The sequence below is a fragment of the Columba livia genome, chromosome 1, assembly GCF_036013475.1.
Source record: "Columba livia isolate bColLiv1 breed racing homer chromosome 1, bColLiv1.pat.W.v2, whole genome shotgun sequence".
In the NCBI taxonomy this organism is placed as follows: Eukaryota; Metazoa; Chordata; class Aves; order Columbiformes; family Columbidae; genus Columba; species Columba livia.
Window position 1 is genome coordinate 109,989,324 of NC_088602.1, and position 17,967 is coordinate 110,007,290.

General features: G+C 40.3%; 1 protein-coding gene across 2 annotated transcripts in view; it reads left to right on the forward strand.

The window, feature by feature from the left end:
• The first annotated feature begins 7,608 nt into the window (after window positions 1-7,608).
• VEGFD (vascular endothelial growth factor D) overlaps window positions 7,609-17,967 on the forward strand; it is a 34,835-nt gene continuing 24,476 nt past the window's right edge. The window contains exon 1 of one of the 2 annotated variants that reach the window (XM_005510771.4): window positions 7,609-8,386. In XM_005510771.4, the coding sequence (XP_005510828.1) occupies window positions 8,297-8,386 (90 nt within the window). In that variant the 5' untranslated portion in view covers window positions 7,609-8,296. The remainder of the gene's footprint in view (window positions 8,387-17,967) is intronic. The other variant, XM_065072672.1, reaches the window with a different exon arrangement.

Below are 17,967 nucleotides of genomic sequence, written 5' to 3' on the forward strand. Positions count from 1 at the left end.
AAACATAAATAATGAATATTTCATCCCTAAACATTAAGTTGCACAAGATAGGTTTTATTTTCAGATTTGTTTTCATACTCACTTTACAGTAACAAATAAAAATAGTCCTAAAATAGGTATAAATAATGAGATTAACTTTTGGGGCTTTGCTGTCATTTTAGACCACTGCGTGCATACTCTCAGGGTGTTCACTGCAAGGCCAATTATCCTGAACCTTGTACTTGTTCTCAGAGTATCTGTTATATATGCATATATTGCTCCAAAAATGTTGCCTCAGGGTGCTACAGAAGTAAGCAGGGAAACCACTTGCAGAAAACAGATGTATAAATCCTTCTATTGTCACCCTTTTGCTGTGATACCTCCCACAACCTGTTCTTAGTTTGTCTAGAATGTGTATGAAAATATTCTCCCTCTGAACCTCTTTGCTTCTACTTCCCTGCACATTATTTCTTGTCTATCAGTTGCCCTCATTTGTGAAAATGTCTGTGTTGAGAGTGCAGTCTCAGTTCAGGGGAAATGCTGGGTGAAGGCAGCCGTTCCAAGGAATTTTTACTGATGAGAGTTCCTAGGAAAAGCTGCTTTGTTTTTGATGATGTCTGGGAGAGGTGGGGAGGGTGAATACAGGTAGCTTTAAGCTGTTCCATGTTTCTGGCTTGGGCTTGGAGTTTCTCGCTGGTCCTGAGAGGCAGGATGTTTTCAGAGTACACTCTGGCCATACCCACTAGGTCAAGTGTCTGCGACTTGGGCACAGAAAGTGTTTCCAGGGGGTTGTTTCTATTTATTTCAAGGCCTCATCTCCCTGACAGGACATCAGAATTAGGAGGCAAGAAACATCTGGACCCTGGAACCTGTCCAGGCACTTCAACTTGAAGTAGTTTGTGTTACTTTTAACTAAGAACTTTTTGGAGAAGACTGGATATGATTAAAATGTCCAGAAAAAGGCCAAAGGCTAATTTACATTTTAAGTTAATACATTTGGTTGTGGGAATATTTTTTTTCTGTGGTCCTGTTATGACTGAGTAAGTCATGCCTACAGTTCCACCGACTGCTTATGTTGGCAATGTCTGCCCTGGTGTGCAAAGATGAAACTGATCTTGCGTTTTCCACTTCTATCACAAAGCCTGCCTACCTCAAACAAGTGTTGGGATGAGTTGGGTGAAGGTCTCCAGGAGCACTTGAAGGTGATCCTGTAGTAAGGACCACTTCAGAAAATATCCTTGTAAAAATTCAGCTTTAACTGACCAGGCCTGAAATATTTATTTGCTCTTTGACCTTTGAGAATGCAACAGTCACTAGATTAAATGTTTTCTCATCTAGTGGATGTTTTATGATGCTGTTTTCAACATAATAACTCTGTGTCAGATCTCCCTGATGTTTTGTAGCTGCTCTGCTGCCACCATCCACCCTACAGCCACTTGAATTGTATTACTGTAGGACTCCATAGTACCAGATGAGAAAAAAGGAAATTATTAAAGTACAAGCTGCGTTGTTGCTCTTCCACATGGAAATATCTAGCTTCTTGTTCTGATAGAAGAGTGATTGCTAGCTGGTACTACCTTGTCTTCAGCAGTAGGAGTATAGAAGTGTTCCTAGTGTACAGCAGGAGCAGATAAGGCTCTTTTACTTGGTCAAAATGTTGCCCAGAGATTTCCAGGTTAAGGGTGTTGATGTCATTTGCAGTCACATCTTACTCTTGAGAATTTCAGTCTTCTTGTGTGTAATATAAGAAAAGTCTATTCAATTATACACGTTGGTCCAAGCTGCGCGCACCCTTAAGCCTCGCGGTGATTTAGCAACAGTACCATGTATACTGGAGAAAATGAGAACCTATTGTCATTTTCTTCCTTATAATCACCCACAAGTTCATCTGTTTTGCTCACAACATGTTCAGGCTTCTGCAGTCTGGATACTCACTGTGCTTTGCAGTTACACCTCCCTTGCTTACTGTATAGTAGCAGAGGATGAAGTGTTGGATTGAATGCAGACATTGAAGTGTTGACGTTGAATCCATTCTCTTTGTATCTACTTCCTTCCTTTGCTTTGTGAACTCTTTCAGACATCTGATTCTGGCATGTACTGATCCTCAGATGTACTTAAACAGCAGCAAGCCAGTGTTTCACAGTCTGGAGGCAAGGTCCTTGCTATAGGAATAGGTGTGAAGGATGGCATCTGCTTCTTGGTCAGAGCTCCCCCTCTCCCTCCTTCTTCTTCTTCTCCTCTTTCCTCCCCTCCCTCCCCCTTTTTTTCTTTCCCTTCCTTCTCCTTAAGCCTGAGACATTTTTTATCTTTCTGTTCATTTTGCCTCATTTATTTGTAGAAAGAAGTGAGGACTTCTAGAAGTCACAAGTGAAATAAAGACTTGTAAATGCTATTACATGCATCTGTAATTAAAGTTTGATTATCATTCCAGTTCTGCCCTCATTAATGGTTATGTAAACACAGATGGATGTGAAGACAAGCAGACATAGAGCTTCTATTGTTGTAGATAAATATGAATTACAGGAAACTAGAGAAAGGTCTTGCTCTATGGATCAGGGGCAAGGTAGATTCAGCTCCTCAGAAGTTGGAGTTACACAAACAGATGCAGAGGAAGCACTGAAACCACAGAAACACCAATTTCATCATACACAGGCTAGCTAAAGCTGTCACTCAGCACAGCAGCCAACCCCATAGTGGTTTTCCATCTTTCCTTGCATTAGATATTATAGATGTGAACTAGAGAAGAGTAACAAGGCAGCTGTGCTCTTCATGAGGTTGGCGCAGAGCCTTTCAAAGACAGAGCAGCTCAAAGGTGCGTTCTTCTCTCGTAAATCCAACCGAAAATGTTTGTGATTTTTGTCTGCCTTTTGCTGACAGTGCCCCTCCTCCGGGCTGGGCCCCAGCATGGCGTGGCTGAGAGCCGAACTGGTGGAGATTGTGGTTTGTATTTACTAAAGCTAAGAGTGTGTCTGCCCTTCGGCCAAGGGTGTGTTTGTAGGTTGTGTAGACAATCCCTAGTGCATTTTAAACTGGCTAGATCGAGGTATGGATAGCAGTTTAGCTACTGCAGCCCAGAGCACAGTAGAGGCACAGCACCCAGTTGGGTTGCCCAGCTTCTCAGGCAGGTTTTTCAGCCTGCACGGAGCTCTAGGTTTGCTGCAGCAAGTAGGCAATTAGGGTAATCTAAGGGTTACTAGAGTGTAACCTTACAAGATGAAACAGCATTCCGGCTGGTGTGAGGCCTGGCTCTGGGGACGGCTGGTTGGTGCTGCCCCCATCACTCCACCAGCAGAGCTTTGGCAGAGTCTTGTCACACACTCAATCTGAGACTCTGCAGAATATGGTCACTGGATTTTGCATATTTTTTTTCTAAATGTTATCAATCCAGCTTAGCACTTAGTGTGATGTTTCAAGCATTCTGCTGTTTAACAAAAATTTCTGGTGCCAGTAGCCAATATACTAAACGTTGCTTTACTTAAAAAAGTATTTTTTAATTTAACAATTACTTCATAATTAATTTAATAATGTGTACTGAGTGACCTCAAATTGTCATATAGTGGCTGTGTCATGAGTGTCTTATTAAATCTAAGTTAGATTCTTTGCAATATTCAACGTAATTGACCCAATTTTTCTTTTTCTATGTAATTTCAAGAAAACAAAAGTTCCTCTGTGTGTTGATTACTTGGAGGAAATGTACAGATTTGCTCATAGAATCATCTTACAAATGCTTATTTAATGACCCTCCTTGGGAATTATGTTATTTCCCTGAACATTGCACCATGCTGAATTTGAAATTGTGCAGGGTTCTCAAGTGCGAAGTATCTGGTGAAATAATCCTTTATTTGAAGTAAAGACAATGAACTACCTTTATTGATCTCCAATTTTAACTTTGCAATCTGGGACTGATCAGTTTAATTGGAGTTTATTTAAGGCATATCCTCACAAACCTTCTGTGATCTGAGTAGTTCTATTGATTTATGTCTTACCCTTGTGTTAAAAGGCCTGAAATATCTTCCTTTTGTATTTTGTTACATTTCTCCAAATGAAGATGGTTTTTGTTTGAGGTGCTTCCCTTTCAGTTTTGTCTGGCAAATAGTGACACTAGTCTGGACTTATCTGTGGGTGTAAGCTATTTTCAGATAACTGAAAGAATTTACTGTCTCACCTAAAAGAATTTCAGTTTGAAGAATGAGTTTTCAGCACTGTCAAGAAATTCTTCTGTTCTTTGGGTGTGTATGCAACCAAGAAATGCATAAGGTAAATATGGTGCTATTTTTTTAATTCTAGTCATCTGTACTAGCCTTTTTTCTCTTTATTTGCTGTGGAGCTCAAGCACAGAACCTGCAAAGCAAAATGATTGGCAGTTCTGGTAAATAAGCTGTACTTGGTCTGTGTATTTTATAATAAAAATCAGTGGAAAATACCAGGAAAATATTATTAACCTCTTCTTAGGGAAATCTATCAGATTTTGGCTCTTTTATATTTTATTTTCCATCACAAAAAATGTAGTATGGGAATCACTGAATCAGGGTTCCTGTCCAATGTATGTGAGACTATTACTTTGGAATAAAGACTAATATGCTTAAAATAATATTGAACACATTATACATAACATTTGTAGATAAATAGATTTCAGCTTCTTTTCAGTCATATTATTCATCCAGTTGGGACATTGGTGTTGATCAATATTTGAAACAGACTTAACCAAGTTTTTCATTCTCTTGCAAAGAGCTGACATTGCCACAATATTAATCTATTAGCTGCTCACAGAAAGATGACAAAAATGTTTGAATTCTTATTTCATTTAACAGTATTTACCCTTGCTGATGCCAATGGAGTTGCTTATTCAGCTACAAAAGTAGAGTCATATAAATGGTCATGAAAATTTTATTCAAGTACTTTTTTATACAGTGCTAAATTAAAAAAAAATTATACAAATCCGAGCCATGCACAAAACTGAGCAGGTGGTTCTACAATAGCAAACTGAGATAAAACAAGAAACTAGAATGTGAGTATTGTTATACTCACATGTATTGCGTTCAGATATTAACTGATATTAACACAGGGCATAGCCCTAGGCGGTGTCTGGTCAGACAAGCAAGTCTGTTTACTGCTGTTGCAGGCAGCCTGCACGTATAATCTCAACATACTTCTGAGTTTTCAGCTCCATTGTAAAAGCATCTAAATTGTTCTCAGAGCAGCACTGAGCATGAAAAATGGTAAGAAAGCTGTGGGAGGAGCAGGGTTGAGATGATGCCGGAGAGAGCACCAATTTGTATACTGAATTGGAGGGTAGAGAAAAGAGCAATAGGGAAGGGGATGTGGCCAGTGGTGCAGATGGTGAAAATAAGCTTTTTCCCCAAAGTCCATCATCAGGCTTGCTCTGCTGTCCTGCCAACTGATTTCTCTTCCTTCGGCTTTGCTTTCATCAACAACTTTAAGCTACATTTAAAGTTCACTGCCGTTAACAAAAGGTTTTTTTTCTTTCTTTGCTAGTTTTTGTGTTTCAATCCTGAGGGAGAGACTAGGTATTTCTTGTCTTCTGCCGGCAGCATCTAATTTGCTATTGTTAACAAGTTTGATCCTGTGCCTGAGGGTCAGTTCAGCCTTCCTGCCAAAAATCCCACTGAAGCCAGATGTGGGTGGAGTTTCTGATGAATGGTTTGCCTCAGGAAAGAAGTAAGTTTGGTCTTTCCAAATGTGTTCGCAATTCAGAGTTGAATTTGGTATTGGTACGTAACAGTGATGAACTAAAACACACACAGAATATTACTGAGGTGTTTTCCTTCCAACATTTCCAAAACAGCCTTGCTTTGTTAGTCCAGTATTGCTAAGAGTCCCTTAAGTATGGGTCTTTCAAGGGCAGAAAGACAATCACCACCCTCATTATGAGGCTGAGACTCCTTGGGTTTGAATTGCTTTCCTTCTTGATTTATAGCAGAGCCCTGTGCTATGCCCTTGTTCTTAGCAACCTGCCTTCCTTTCTGATTTGCAGAACATACCACCACAGGTGCTTTTCACTCTCCTCAGAGAAGCTGTTTTGCTTTGTGTAAGCAGTTAATGCTTGCTGGGCTGATGGGAGAAATTCCATGGCGGGTATTTAAAACCTCAGTGCCACTCCTGGGCTTTCCCTTGCTTCTGCCAACACATAAAGTGCAGAAGTGGTGCTTGTGAGAAGGACAGAAGCAGCCTGGCTGATGAATGAAGGGAAGAAAGGATTGCTCCAGCTTCCTGGTCTGGCTGGTGAAATTTTGCATTAGCCCTTCCAGACGAACAGAGCAGTTCATCCCCAAACTGTGCTGGAGAGAGGCTGGATAAGTATCCCACTCACAAGGCTTTAAGGCATGTATTACTTTATGCCTGTTTTGTGAATCTAGATTTGTCTTTCAAATAATGATCCCACGAATGAGATATATTGATGGTCAGGTACAGCCCTCCAGTCGACTACAGGTCAATAGAAAGTATTTATCATGCAGTCCTGAGAGCACAGTGGTTATTTTTAGTTTGATTCCCTTATGCTGAAGCAGTACATCTGTGGCTGAGAAGTACTAATTTAGTTTAGGAGGCTTTCAGTTCCCACAAGTAGATGTATGTTAGTATCAGGGAGGAAAGGGAGACATTAAACAAGGTGAAGGTTACAGCACAAAAGCATTAGATAATAGGGTTAATTTAAAATTATGGATGATACAGTTTAAGTATTTTAATGGTAAGATACAGTACAGACACAGAATGTCCCTTGTAGTGTGGGACCTGTGGATTTGCGCAAATATCACTGGTCACCTGCATGTAGGGAAGGTATCGGGGCAGAAGCAGGTACACAGAGGAAGGAGCTTTTTCACATCCACTTTGAAAAGGTGAAATTCCTGCTGTCCTTGTATGAACTGGTGTGGTGTGAGTGAGGGAGGAAACCAAAAAATGAGAAATAGATTGCTTTCACAAAACATGACGAAGCTAAAAAAAAATACAGTTACATTTGTTTTTAAAGTGTAATGACTCAGTTAACTGACAACAGCTGGAAAGACTGGATTAAAATAATTTTCTCTCTAATGTCCATTTGTCATGAATACTTAAGAAGAAATTAAACAAACTCATGATAGTTACAGAAGTGTGACTTGTATTTAAGAGAGCTACTGCTTGGACATCAGAGGTAAGAAGCCAGTGCTCTGAAATGTGTCTGTTTTATGTTAACAACTATAGAGTTTGATTCTGCAAACCCTGAGCCATGTAAGAGTGGAACTACTCTCCTGAACACAATATATATTATATGAGTACAGCAAGACGTATTTAACATGCATAATTATCAGAGCTTTTGTCTATTTTGTAATTTTAAATGTTAGATCTCCATTTTCATTTTAAACCAAATGAAAATATACAGTGGAAATAAACAATGAAAATGCATGCACATCTTGGGGCAGAAATAATGTAACCTCATGAGCTTTCATTAAAAAAAAATCAAAATCCTGTTCCCTGTCAAAGATAGTTCTTAGCTTTCCTTTTTCAAATCTATTCAGAAAACCCTATACCACATAAAACAGGACACATTAAAGACAGTGTTTTTCTTTTCTTTCCCTTCCCTCTCTCTCTCTCTTTTTTTTTTTTTAAAAAAAAAAGAAGTAACCTAAAATATGTGTGCTGTGGAAGAGCGTGTGCTGAAGTTTCATGTTTCAGGTAATCTTCTTCAAAATAATGGGAGTCTAGATTGCATCAGTTAGTTTAAAAACTGCTGTGCTATTGGTAGGGACAAAATGGGATTAGAGCCAAAATTTGACTGTGTTACTGCCAAAGTCTGTATCAGATTTAAGACACATGCTTCTGCAAGCTTCCATGAAGGCTGTGAAAAAAGTTTTAATACAGAGTTGGATTACAGCTCTCGAGCTCAAAACATTGGCCATTACACTACCATCTTAAAAGGCTGCTGTAACACAGAGCACAGAATAGAGCAGATTTCTCACAATTTCTGCACCACGGATGGATTTTGAATGCCTCTTTGTGTTTTGATGGAAGATATATTAACTTAATTAACTGGAATCCATACCTTTATATATACAGATACACATTTATTTAAATCCTTATCATGATTTTCTTCCAAATGTATCTAAAAGCTGCTTTAAGAAATTATATTCTCTAGATGGACTCACAATTCTCTTGAGCAGTAAAGAGCCAGATATTTACTCTCTTATGTTGGAATTCTCTGTGAGTTTATAAGAGAAACTCTGGAAGCTTTTCTGTATTGCTGATAGAGAAATGCATTTTGAAACAGACACCTCTAGCTATATGACGACGACTGCATAGCAACCTGTGGATTTTAAACATCAGAATGTACAAACCGTGGGCAACTGTGAATATTTTCATAGTTTCTTTTCTACATCTGTTGCAAGGATCTGATTATGAGAATGGATCTATGAAGGTAGGTGATCTTTATTTGTTGTTATTCTTAATAATTCAAATTGCCAGAATTACATATGTTTCATGTGCAAGGTGGTGGTCTTTTTGCTGGTTTGCTGTTTGTGTTTATTTTGTGATGGTTCAGTTGCACAGATCTTTAGCAGCCGTAGAAGAAAGGATAATCTATAAAGAAGTTAAATCCATAGTTGCTGTTTAATATTTTATACCTTTTTACTAGTTATTATTAGGTACTTGTACACTTCGCCCTTAAGTGAAACTTTTATTGTCATGCATGCAAAATAAAAACAAAATCTAAACAAAAATGCAAATCAGAGCATTTAGAATAGTTGTTAAATACAGTTTTTAATTTCAGGTATTTAGAGTGGCAGGCGTTAGTATCCTAGTATTGAAAATTTTTCTCTAAAAACACGTGTTCATCAGTTGTTCACTTGTTTGATAGAAATCAGAGAAATGTTTTTCTATTTTATTTTTTTTTTTTAATTAGGAGAAATTATCCAGGACTTTAAAATAAGTAGCAGATAGTAACAACAGAGCACATTGCCTGAAAATTAACCTTTCTTTTGAATATAGTGCATGCAACAAAATTTAAGCTGAAACCTCACCTTGAAAGTAGGATTTTTCAGATCTGACTTTCTGTGACAATGTGAGAACATCCAGAACAACAATTCAGAAAAATCAGAACAAAAACTGGAACAAGTTTCTACATGTGAAGTGTTCCCAAAAATGATTAATTCAGTGTGTGGTCCAGAACAAATTATTTGTTTTTCACTAACAGAGCAAAACAAGCTAATGCTTTTGTTTTCAGTTCAGAAAACCTCCTGCTTGCAAGAAATGACCACACACTAGTCTGTGAACTGCAAAGCACGTTGACCTATGTTTTAGAAAAGAAATGCTAAGTTCTGTGCTTAATTGCAGACTGCTGTTGCCAGCACAAGAAGGCAGCAGTAGTGAGCGATGTGTGCCTCAGGATAACTAATGACCAACCCCTTTGCCTGCTCACCATTCACAAGCTTTTAATTTACAACCTCAGCAATCAGTGCTTTGAAGGCATTAGGACCAGCATAATCAGTCTTGTATATATTACCTTTATGAGCTGCATGACAAATCACTGGTTTCTTACATGTAAGAATCACTTTATTTAAATCAGAAAGTGCTTTCTAATATAGAATACTAACCATTGCATAATTGGCAGAGATGATGATTCTGTTCCCACATGGGATACAAGTTTATTCAGCATAATAGTAAACCACTAGTTAGTCTTAATTAAAAAGACTAACTAAATTTTGAAACCATATCCACTTTGCATGGAATAAATGCGAGAGCTCTTCTTGCTAATTTAAACTGGTTTATACATTATTCATTGTGATAGCATTATCTGTCCAATATCTGTACATCTATAATTGTTTTCATTGTAATTTGGCTACCACTCTCACGAAGTCAGCCCAGCCACGGAGTATTGTATACAATAACCAATCACTGCTAGTTTCCAAGACTATCCTGAAGGTATCATGTAGATCACACTAAAAAGCATGTTTCACATGCATTGGCCACCAATTGTCACAAAGAAAATACTTTTTCCACTTGTTATGGCTCTTTCTGTGTAGAGACTTTTGGCTAAGCTGTTGACAATTTTTCTTTTAATGTTTCACATGTATGTTAGATTTCTGCGTTGTTTTGGCATGCATGACCTGTAGGCTTTTATCTGTGTATGTATGTAGATATACCCCACAGAAAGTCCTTCATGTGACAGTGTTTAATGATATAGATGGTTATGCCTACTCTTGCTGATTGCACCAATCTGAATCTGCAGAACACAGAAATGATGTATGGCATTTATCTACCATACCTTATTTTTTAAAAAAGTTCTTTAAGATTAATGGCCATATTGCCTGAATAAAAACCACAAGGTTGGGTTGCAGGAAATACACAATTAAGTTGGCCCAAGAAGGGTTCACCACCAGCAGCCCACTCTGCCCCTGTTATACGAGTTCAAGTAGCTGAGCTCTGCCCAGGACGCTTGAAGTTGTAAACCTGTGGGTGGTTTAAACCATCAGCTGGTGTCAGTGTCAGGATTTAAACTTTCCTCTTCTGGAAATATGTTAATTAATCCTGAGAACATTAAAAATCTTATATACAAGCTGTCGTGGTTCACTGAGTATCTCCGTTGTGCTTGGCTTTTTCCAACCCTTCCAAAACATCATCCACTTCTGGGCACAGGAGTCCTTTTTCTCCCCATGTGCACACCAAGGCCAGTTGTCCCCTGCCCATCAGTCCAAGCCCCTCCTTCCTCTCTCCATTCCTGACCTGTTCCAGTCCTAGCGTTTGACTGGTTTTCCCTCACCCCCAGGACTCAGGGTCTCAGCGTCTCTATAGGTCTCCCATTCAAGCTCTTCGTGTGCCGCCCTCCATCCCACTTGCGTCCTTCTCGGGGGGGATGTCCTGCTTCTCCCTCAGACCATCAGGAGGTCTGTCCCAGTTCCTCAGAGACAGTCCTACTGGACCCTTTTGCTTTCCAGTCACATCTGACCATCCCTAGCTTCTTGCTCTGTCTCTGTGGCCACAACTTCCCAGCTTTCCTTTTCCTGACTCCAGTTTTCAGTTCTGGTCTCCTCAGGTGCTCTCAGCCTCCTTGGCCACATCTTGCCTTCTTCCATAAGTGTTCATCTTCTTCCCCTTCAATAGGAAAATGTGGCAGTTTGCTGTCCCTGGTTGCCCAATATCTGTGGCCTGAGGGAGAGGAAGGGCAAGTCCTCTGCTTTCAGACCCATGGGCTGGACCAGTGGTGGCCCCACGTCCAGCTTCGCTCCTGAATGGAGTGGGGTCAGCACAGACCCCATTTGCTGAGCATCTAGCTGCTAAACCCTGGTAAATCTCTGTTGTTGCTCTCAGAGGTTCTTATGTTTGAGTAGATATTTTCAGAGATAGATGTAGATACATCTGGGCTAACAAAACTTCCCCAGGTGTCAAAACCTCACATCTGTGATCCACAGCAGAGAAACACCAGACATTTGCAAAGATGAGCTTGCCAGAAAATGTTTTTACATGGACAAGGAAGGAGCTTCATCCTTAAGTGTGGTCAAACCATTTTGACAGACAAACCCCCCCAAAAAAAGAAAATTGTTTCGAGGCAAACATCTGGTGTGGAAAGTTTCAGCCTGAACATCTGATGTCTGTCAGAATTATAAACAACTGGAAAACAGTCTCATGATGGGAAGTGGTGGGCAGCCTCTGACTGGGAGCGTGCAGCTGCACAGGTGTCGGGCAGGGCTTCTGAGCTGAACTCACGTCAAGGTTGGCGGCAAGCCCTCTGCCTCACACATCCATTGCTTGGTCCAGGCTACCAGCCTGACATATGAAGTCCTCAGTGAACAACCAGATTTCCACATGGGTTTTCTGAAGACTGAGCATTATGTCTTTTTTTTTTCCTTTTCCTCAGGAAATGCTTAAAAAATTCCATGTTGAAGTTTTATCCTGACAGTCTCTTACGTTTTGGAACCACTCAGCTAGAGAACCACAAACTTCGCTGTCTCTTTTCCTGTCTCTCCCCCACATATTTTTCCTCTCCTAGAGCAATGACAGGCATAGACTACTTTTTCCAGCATTTTAAAATTAGATGCAAAGAGCTATGTCTTATATTCATCAGAGCCGAGATGATTTTTTTTGCCAAGAAAAGCCAATGACCTGTCAGAGCTACTTCTACCTTCCAACACTAAAACTGCCTCTCTAATGAGGCTGCAAGGTCTTGATCTCTGAGAATTCGAGTCCCAGCACTCCCTGCCCTATTCTGCCTTTATGTTATTAATACAGCATTAGGGGGAAGGTGAGAGAAAGGGACAATTGGTCATGCCCAAATTATAACTGACTCATAGCTTTTTCTTTTTGCAGAGGTCTTCTCCCCATGGTGAACCCTCCTTTGGTTCATTAGAGCAAAACACACAGTCAATAGGCCTGAGGAGTATCATTGAACTAGAAATCCGCTTTCTGACCGAGGGTTTGGATATGCTTAGCTCGGGAGGTAAATACGGCTGCTCTCTGTTACATACACTACATTTCCGCAGCTAGACCTTTTGTACTTCTCCATAAAACATCGATACGGCCTTGAGTAGTCATTTTTACCCTAACAGATCTTCTTAGATTCCACAATCTTGTATGGCCACTGTGAGCTGGACAGAGGTGGAAGCCACTTTCCAAACACAGCTGGTACAATCCATGCCCACAGGTGAAACAGCACTTCTCCATGACCCCAGGCTTTGGACCACCTAAGTGGAGAATGTCTTGCCTTTGGGAAGGCATGAAAATACCAAAGAGCCATCACACAACGAGCGGAAGGAATCAGGAAGCTCTTTGCGTCTCTCACTTCCCACAGCCAGCTGCAGTCTGTCTGTCTGCACAATCAAAACCGAGCTCTGTAAAGAAACCTGAGCAGCAGAGCAGTACATAGGATTTTGTCTCTGTAAATACCACTGGCACTGTTTTTCAGACAGATCTGCACAGCTCTCTAACTGCTTGCAAATGTTGCTCAGTTTCTAGAAAAGGGAGATTCTAACAAACCTTCTATCTCATGGGTTATCTTCCTCAAATCAACCCCTGAAAGTAGAGCAAACTGCTCAACAGCTAGAAAAAACAACTCTAAAGGCTGTTGGAAACAACTTGTTTAAACAAGGCTTTTCATCCTCACATCCAGCTTCCTTTCAAAGTTAGAAAACTCTTTTAAATAAAGATTATGAAACTGTGGTTTTCAGAAGTGTTTTATTAGCCCAGCTTTGTCACTACTGCTTTTGTTTCTCAGTGATTGCCATCTCTGATAGGCATGATAAGCTAAAAACATGTGAAAATGTACTTGCTGCACTCCTGCAGAAATTTTTTTTTCCTTCAGGAGCGCAAAGCTACCAGGGAGACTGTGAGGAAAGCCAGCTTGTTCTGACTTATCTGCTACTGCTCTGACAAGGTACAGTGAAGGATAAGAGAATAATTCTGTGTTGTTGCCGTACCAAATGGCATCCGTCCTTGGCTCTTATCAATTTGGAAAGGAAACTAGTAACTCACTGCTACTTTATCAAGAGCAGTTCTCTCTCATGAGAAACAACAAAAAATTCCCTCCCAGCTGCTGTTTCAGTCCTATCCATCTCAGCTATGGCTGTAATGTCTGAGGATAGAGCAGAGATCTGAAAAGTACATGAGGCTGTCCAGATTAATCAGATGCAGCGTTTGAGAAATCCATTCTGTTAGTCAGCTGTTTGAAATGAAGACAGTGCTAATTTAACTTTGACATGAGTCGTGGCTCACATCTGAAACTCTGTGAAACCAAAGGAAGGCAGGAAGGCAGGTTCAGAGGGCAAGTGGAACAACTTTCTGTTAATTTGCGGTCACAAGGCAACCAAAACAAGCAATCAGCTCAGGCTTAGCAAGTGTTGCTGGTTTCTGCTGTATGTTCCCACTTGTGCTTTCTCCCTCACAGGCATTCGCGTTGTTTGTAACCACTGATGTGGTGGTATTGATGCAGGCTCCCACAGGAGGCAAACAGAGAAACAGCCTGCTTGAAAATGTGAAAAAAAACCAAACCAAAACCAACAAAACTGGTGCAGCCTCTGGCATGTGAGACCTCTGCTTTTGTCTCTGCAAATTTTGTTCTGATCACTGCTGTCCCTCCTCCAGACTAGAGCTGAGTAAGGTTCACTTGTGTCATATCTCCTACGGACACCATATCAGTTTGGGAAAAATATGTAAGGTACAGTTATTGTAGGTGGTAACTCATTTATTCTTATTTCCATTAAAAACCTTGTACAGTAGTTTTTATAGTTACCACTAAATGACTGGAATCTGTCTTTCTTTTAGACCTTTCTCTCTCAGGGCAAGTAAGCTGTCACAAAACTGGCCATTGCTGTTTCTTGAGCTTGGCTTTGAGATGTAGCCCCAAGCTTTGCTGAGGAGGGGTCGCCCCAAGATATTCTGCTGCAGTGAAGTAAACTCAACATTATACCTTTCCTAAAGAAACCCTTATTCCTCAGGAATTCCCTGTTTCTCCCACTATGTGCCGATTCCTTATTTACTTCTCTGTCTGCTCCCTACGTCACCAGCATATTTTCGAAATCTTCATAGTTCTTGTTGGGATTTAGGGAATGGGGACAAAATGCAAAGTGCCCCCACTACAGCTGCAAGAGACCCCATTCACCCATGGGAAGACCAAGCAGAATTTATTTTTCTTTTGATGTCCTTGTGAAATAATTATATCTGTATCAATGAATAGCAGAATAATTGTGAAGGGTATTTTAGTTTGCTCACATTAGGAAAAACCCAGCTTCCTGAAGGACACCTGCATATTTTTTTCTATTTTCCCCAAAGCGTGTGACCACTCAGCTAGAGATAGAACGCCATCTAGGGTCCTTGCCACTTCAGCAGCGTCACACTGAGTACAGCAGACATGCAGTTGAACACATGGGATTTGGCAATCCAGTGTGTGTGCCACATGGGTTTGCAAAGTGGTGGCTGCTCTCCTTATTGTCAGGATATCAGAATGGCTTTGTCTGAGCTGTGCTTTCAGACGGGAAGCATGCTGGGTTAGTTCTGAGAATTCATTCTCACTATTTGCATGCAGTTGGGGAGTGAATTCTATTAGAGTCGGGTTGAATTGCAAAAAAGTTGCATCATGTTGCTGTATCATATGTCATGTTGCACATAGAGAATGTGCCATACAAACAGGCAAAACTTTTCACTTTAATTAGCAATGTGACTCAGAAACCACGTTAGGATACTTTCCTGAACGGCTAGGGAAATATTACTTAAGAAAAGTTACAATTCCAGGAAAATGTGTGCATGTGATTGGGGTAACATAAGTTCATTCAGTATTGGCAACGGCTTCGCTTTGTGAAATGGCATTTTGAAACCTGGCTGTCCAATTGGCTAGTCATACTTCCAAAACATTTATTAAAGTGTCTTGGGGCAAACCCAGAAACCCATTAAAGCACTAACTGAGGGAACCGTCATCACATTAAAAAATATCTTCAAGTACTGAAAGAATATATAGTTGCCTGATTTCATTTAGGCCTCTCGTAACTCTGCCACTTCAAAATCACCATCCAAACCCCTGTGACTTCCAAAGAATGGACAAATATCAAAAGAAAGTGACTACAGTCTGGACACAGTCTTTGTAAACACACATAGTATGCTATTTTTGACATGTGTACCCTGTCACAGTGTTAGACTAGCACCTACGTGTATGATGAAGTAAGTGGTGTGTGATGTTTCTAGCTGTGCTCTGCACTGAGCATCACAGCTGCCTGAACAGATTGCAGCACCACAAGATAATACAAACAAGAATACAAATAAAGGCTCAGAAAACATACTGTGAGACTGCCAAAGCTGTCAGTAGCATTTGGGATACATCAATGAGTTACCACTCTGGATATTTATGACAATCCATCTATGTCCTTTCACTGACCAAAGAAATATACTTTGCCTGATCACTGTAGGAGAGACCTAAAGGAAACCTCTCAAAGTAGGTGACTAGGCTTGAACAGAAACTCCATACCATAGCAGACCTATGCTTTTCTTCTATCGGCCTGTCTTTTCCATTACTGCCAAAAAAATGACACACAGTGAATGTTGTTACCTTCAAAATCGCACTTCAGCTGCTGTGAGGGTGTTTCCCATGAGAGCCAAAACACTTGGTTGTGGGAAGAAATATTTGTTTAATAAGAGTTGTAGATGATTGTCAAAATATTTACTGTCTGGGAAAAAAAAAAAAATTAAAAAGAACAAAAAAACCTCACCAAAAACCTCTCTCATTTTGGTGTAAAGATCTAACTGGCCAAAAGTATATAGTTGTGAGAGGTATTTTGATAAAATATCCTCAGTCTCTGATTGCTTTGGACATGAAAAAGAAATATTCTGAGACTCATGCTTTCATAAAATCATGCACAATTCTGACGTTTTCAGTTCTTTACTTTGAATATTTTCGTTCATTCAAACCAAGAATACAGCAACCAAAATGTCTCATCTCTGAGGATTTTGATAATGTCACCATGCTATTGAAGTGCAAGAGGTCTGATTTGTTTGCTGTAGCACCATCAAAGATCTATTATAGTTCAAAAGGCCACTCAAAACATAGAGTAGCTGTTCTCTTGAAGCCATAGTGTAGCTATTATGATTTACTTGCGAAAACACATTGTCTTCAGCTGAAGTAAGAACTGTTTTATCACTACCTTGACCACTAAGTTTAGGAAAGGTGTAATTGTCTCCTGTCTTCACTGAAGGTAAGACTGGAGCCCAAGGAGACAGATTCCAAGGAAGGGAGTCTGGAGGGAACATTTTACTACACCGAATGTCAGAGGTGTAGCAGTCTAGAAATTGCATCTCCTCCAGTTTTGGGTCTTGATAAGATAATGTACTCACAATGTTTTAGCAAAAGAAGCCTTCAAACATTACATCTGTATCAGTGAGAAATGTGACAGTCTCAGATAAATATCTCCCCGTCTGCCCCCTTATACAACATCTGGTAAAACTATTAGGTTTACCATTTTATGTTCCTCCCAAACCCACAAGTAACTTATCTGCCAGTCTTTCTTTCTGTGCTCTGGTAATTCTCCACTGCTCTTCTCACAAAACAGGGCTTTATGCAGTCATGACACACAGGACTTCAGGGTGAAGTGGGGTGATTACAGTCACCCTTTTCTGAGAGGGTGCACAGCAAGGCAAATACTCTTTAACTCTTGGGGCAGAAAGGGTCTCACCTGGGCTGTGCGTGTGGGAAGCAAGAGGTTTTTTTCCAATGCCTGCTCTTCAGTCCTTGAGCTTTATCTGAGCAAGCAAGCACTGACGAGGCTAGAGGTGACCTTCAGGTTTTCCACTCAGAGCACCCTTTCCTCCTCCGCAGGCACAGAAGGAGCAGCTGTCTGGGCATTATGGCCAGGAGACGCATGTCTGACACACCGATATTTCTGGGGGTGAGAGTAACATGGACTCTTCCTTCAATGAGGCGCAGAAAATACTGTAGTAGTGGGTACAGCTGAAAATATTAGCAGGCAAATCAAGGTATCAATTTTCTGAGGGGGCTTTGGAAAACAAAAAGTGCTACCCTGGCACTTTGTCTCTGAGCTCCAAAACCGCAGCTTGACTATCTGATGCAACTCTAGGGTTTCTCAACTGTAACACAGTTCTTACTGATTTTGTATTTGGGAAAAGAGTGTTGAGGCCATTTTCAACCTCTTGAAAAAGAAATTCAGCCCAGTTGCATACTTTTTCTATATACTTGGACAATATAGCTGTACGCTTTCAATTTTCACTGGAGAAAGCACTGTGCTAAAAATGTGACAGCTGGAAATCTGCCTCACAGGACCTAAACTTGTTCCCACAAGTAGCATGTCCCTCCAGGTTATTAATGCTGTAACTGTGATGATCAAGTAACTGGAGAAAGCAATGCACTGAGAGAGCCTAAACTTTCATTCTAAGTATTAGAACAGAACTTATTTGCACACTAATAATAAATAGATAATCATGTTTCTACAGGGTATACAGTCAAGGATGGGAATTCTTGTATCAGAAGTTCACAGCTGACAGAGAACCAAAATTCTGATTCTGTTTGAG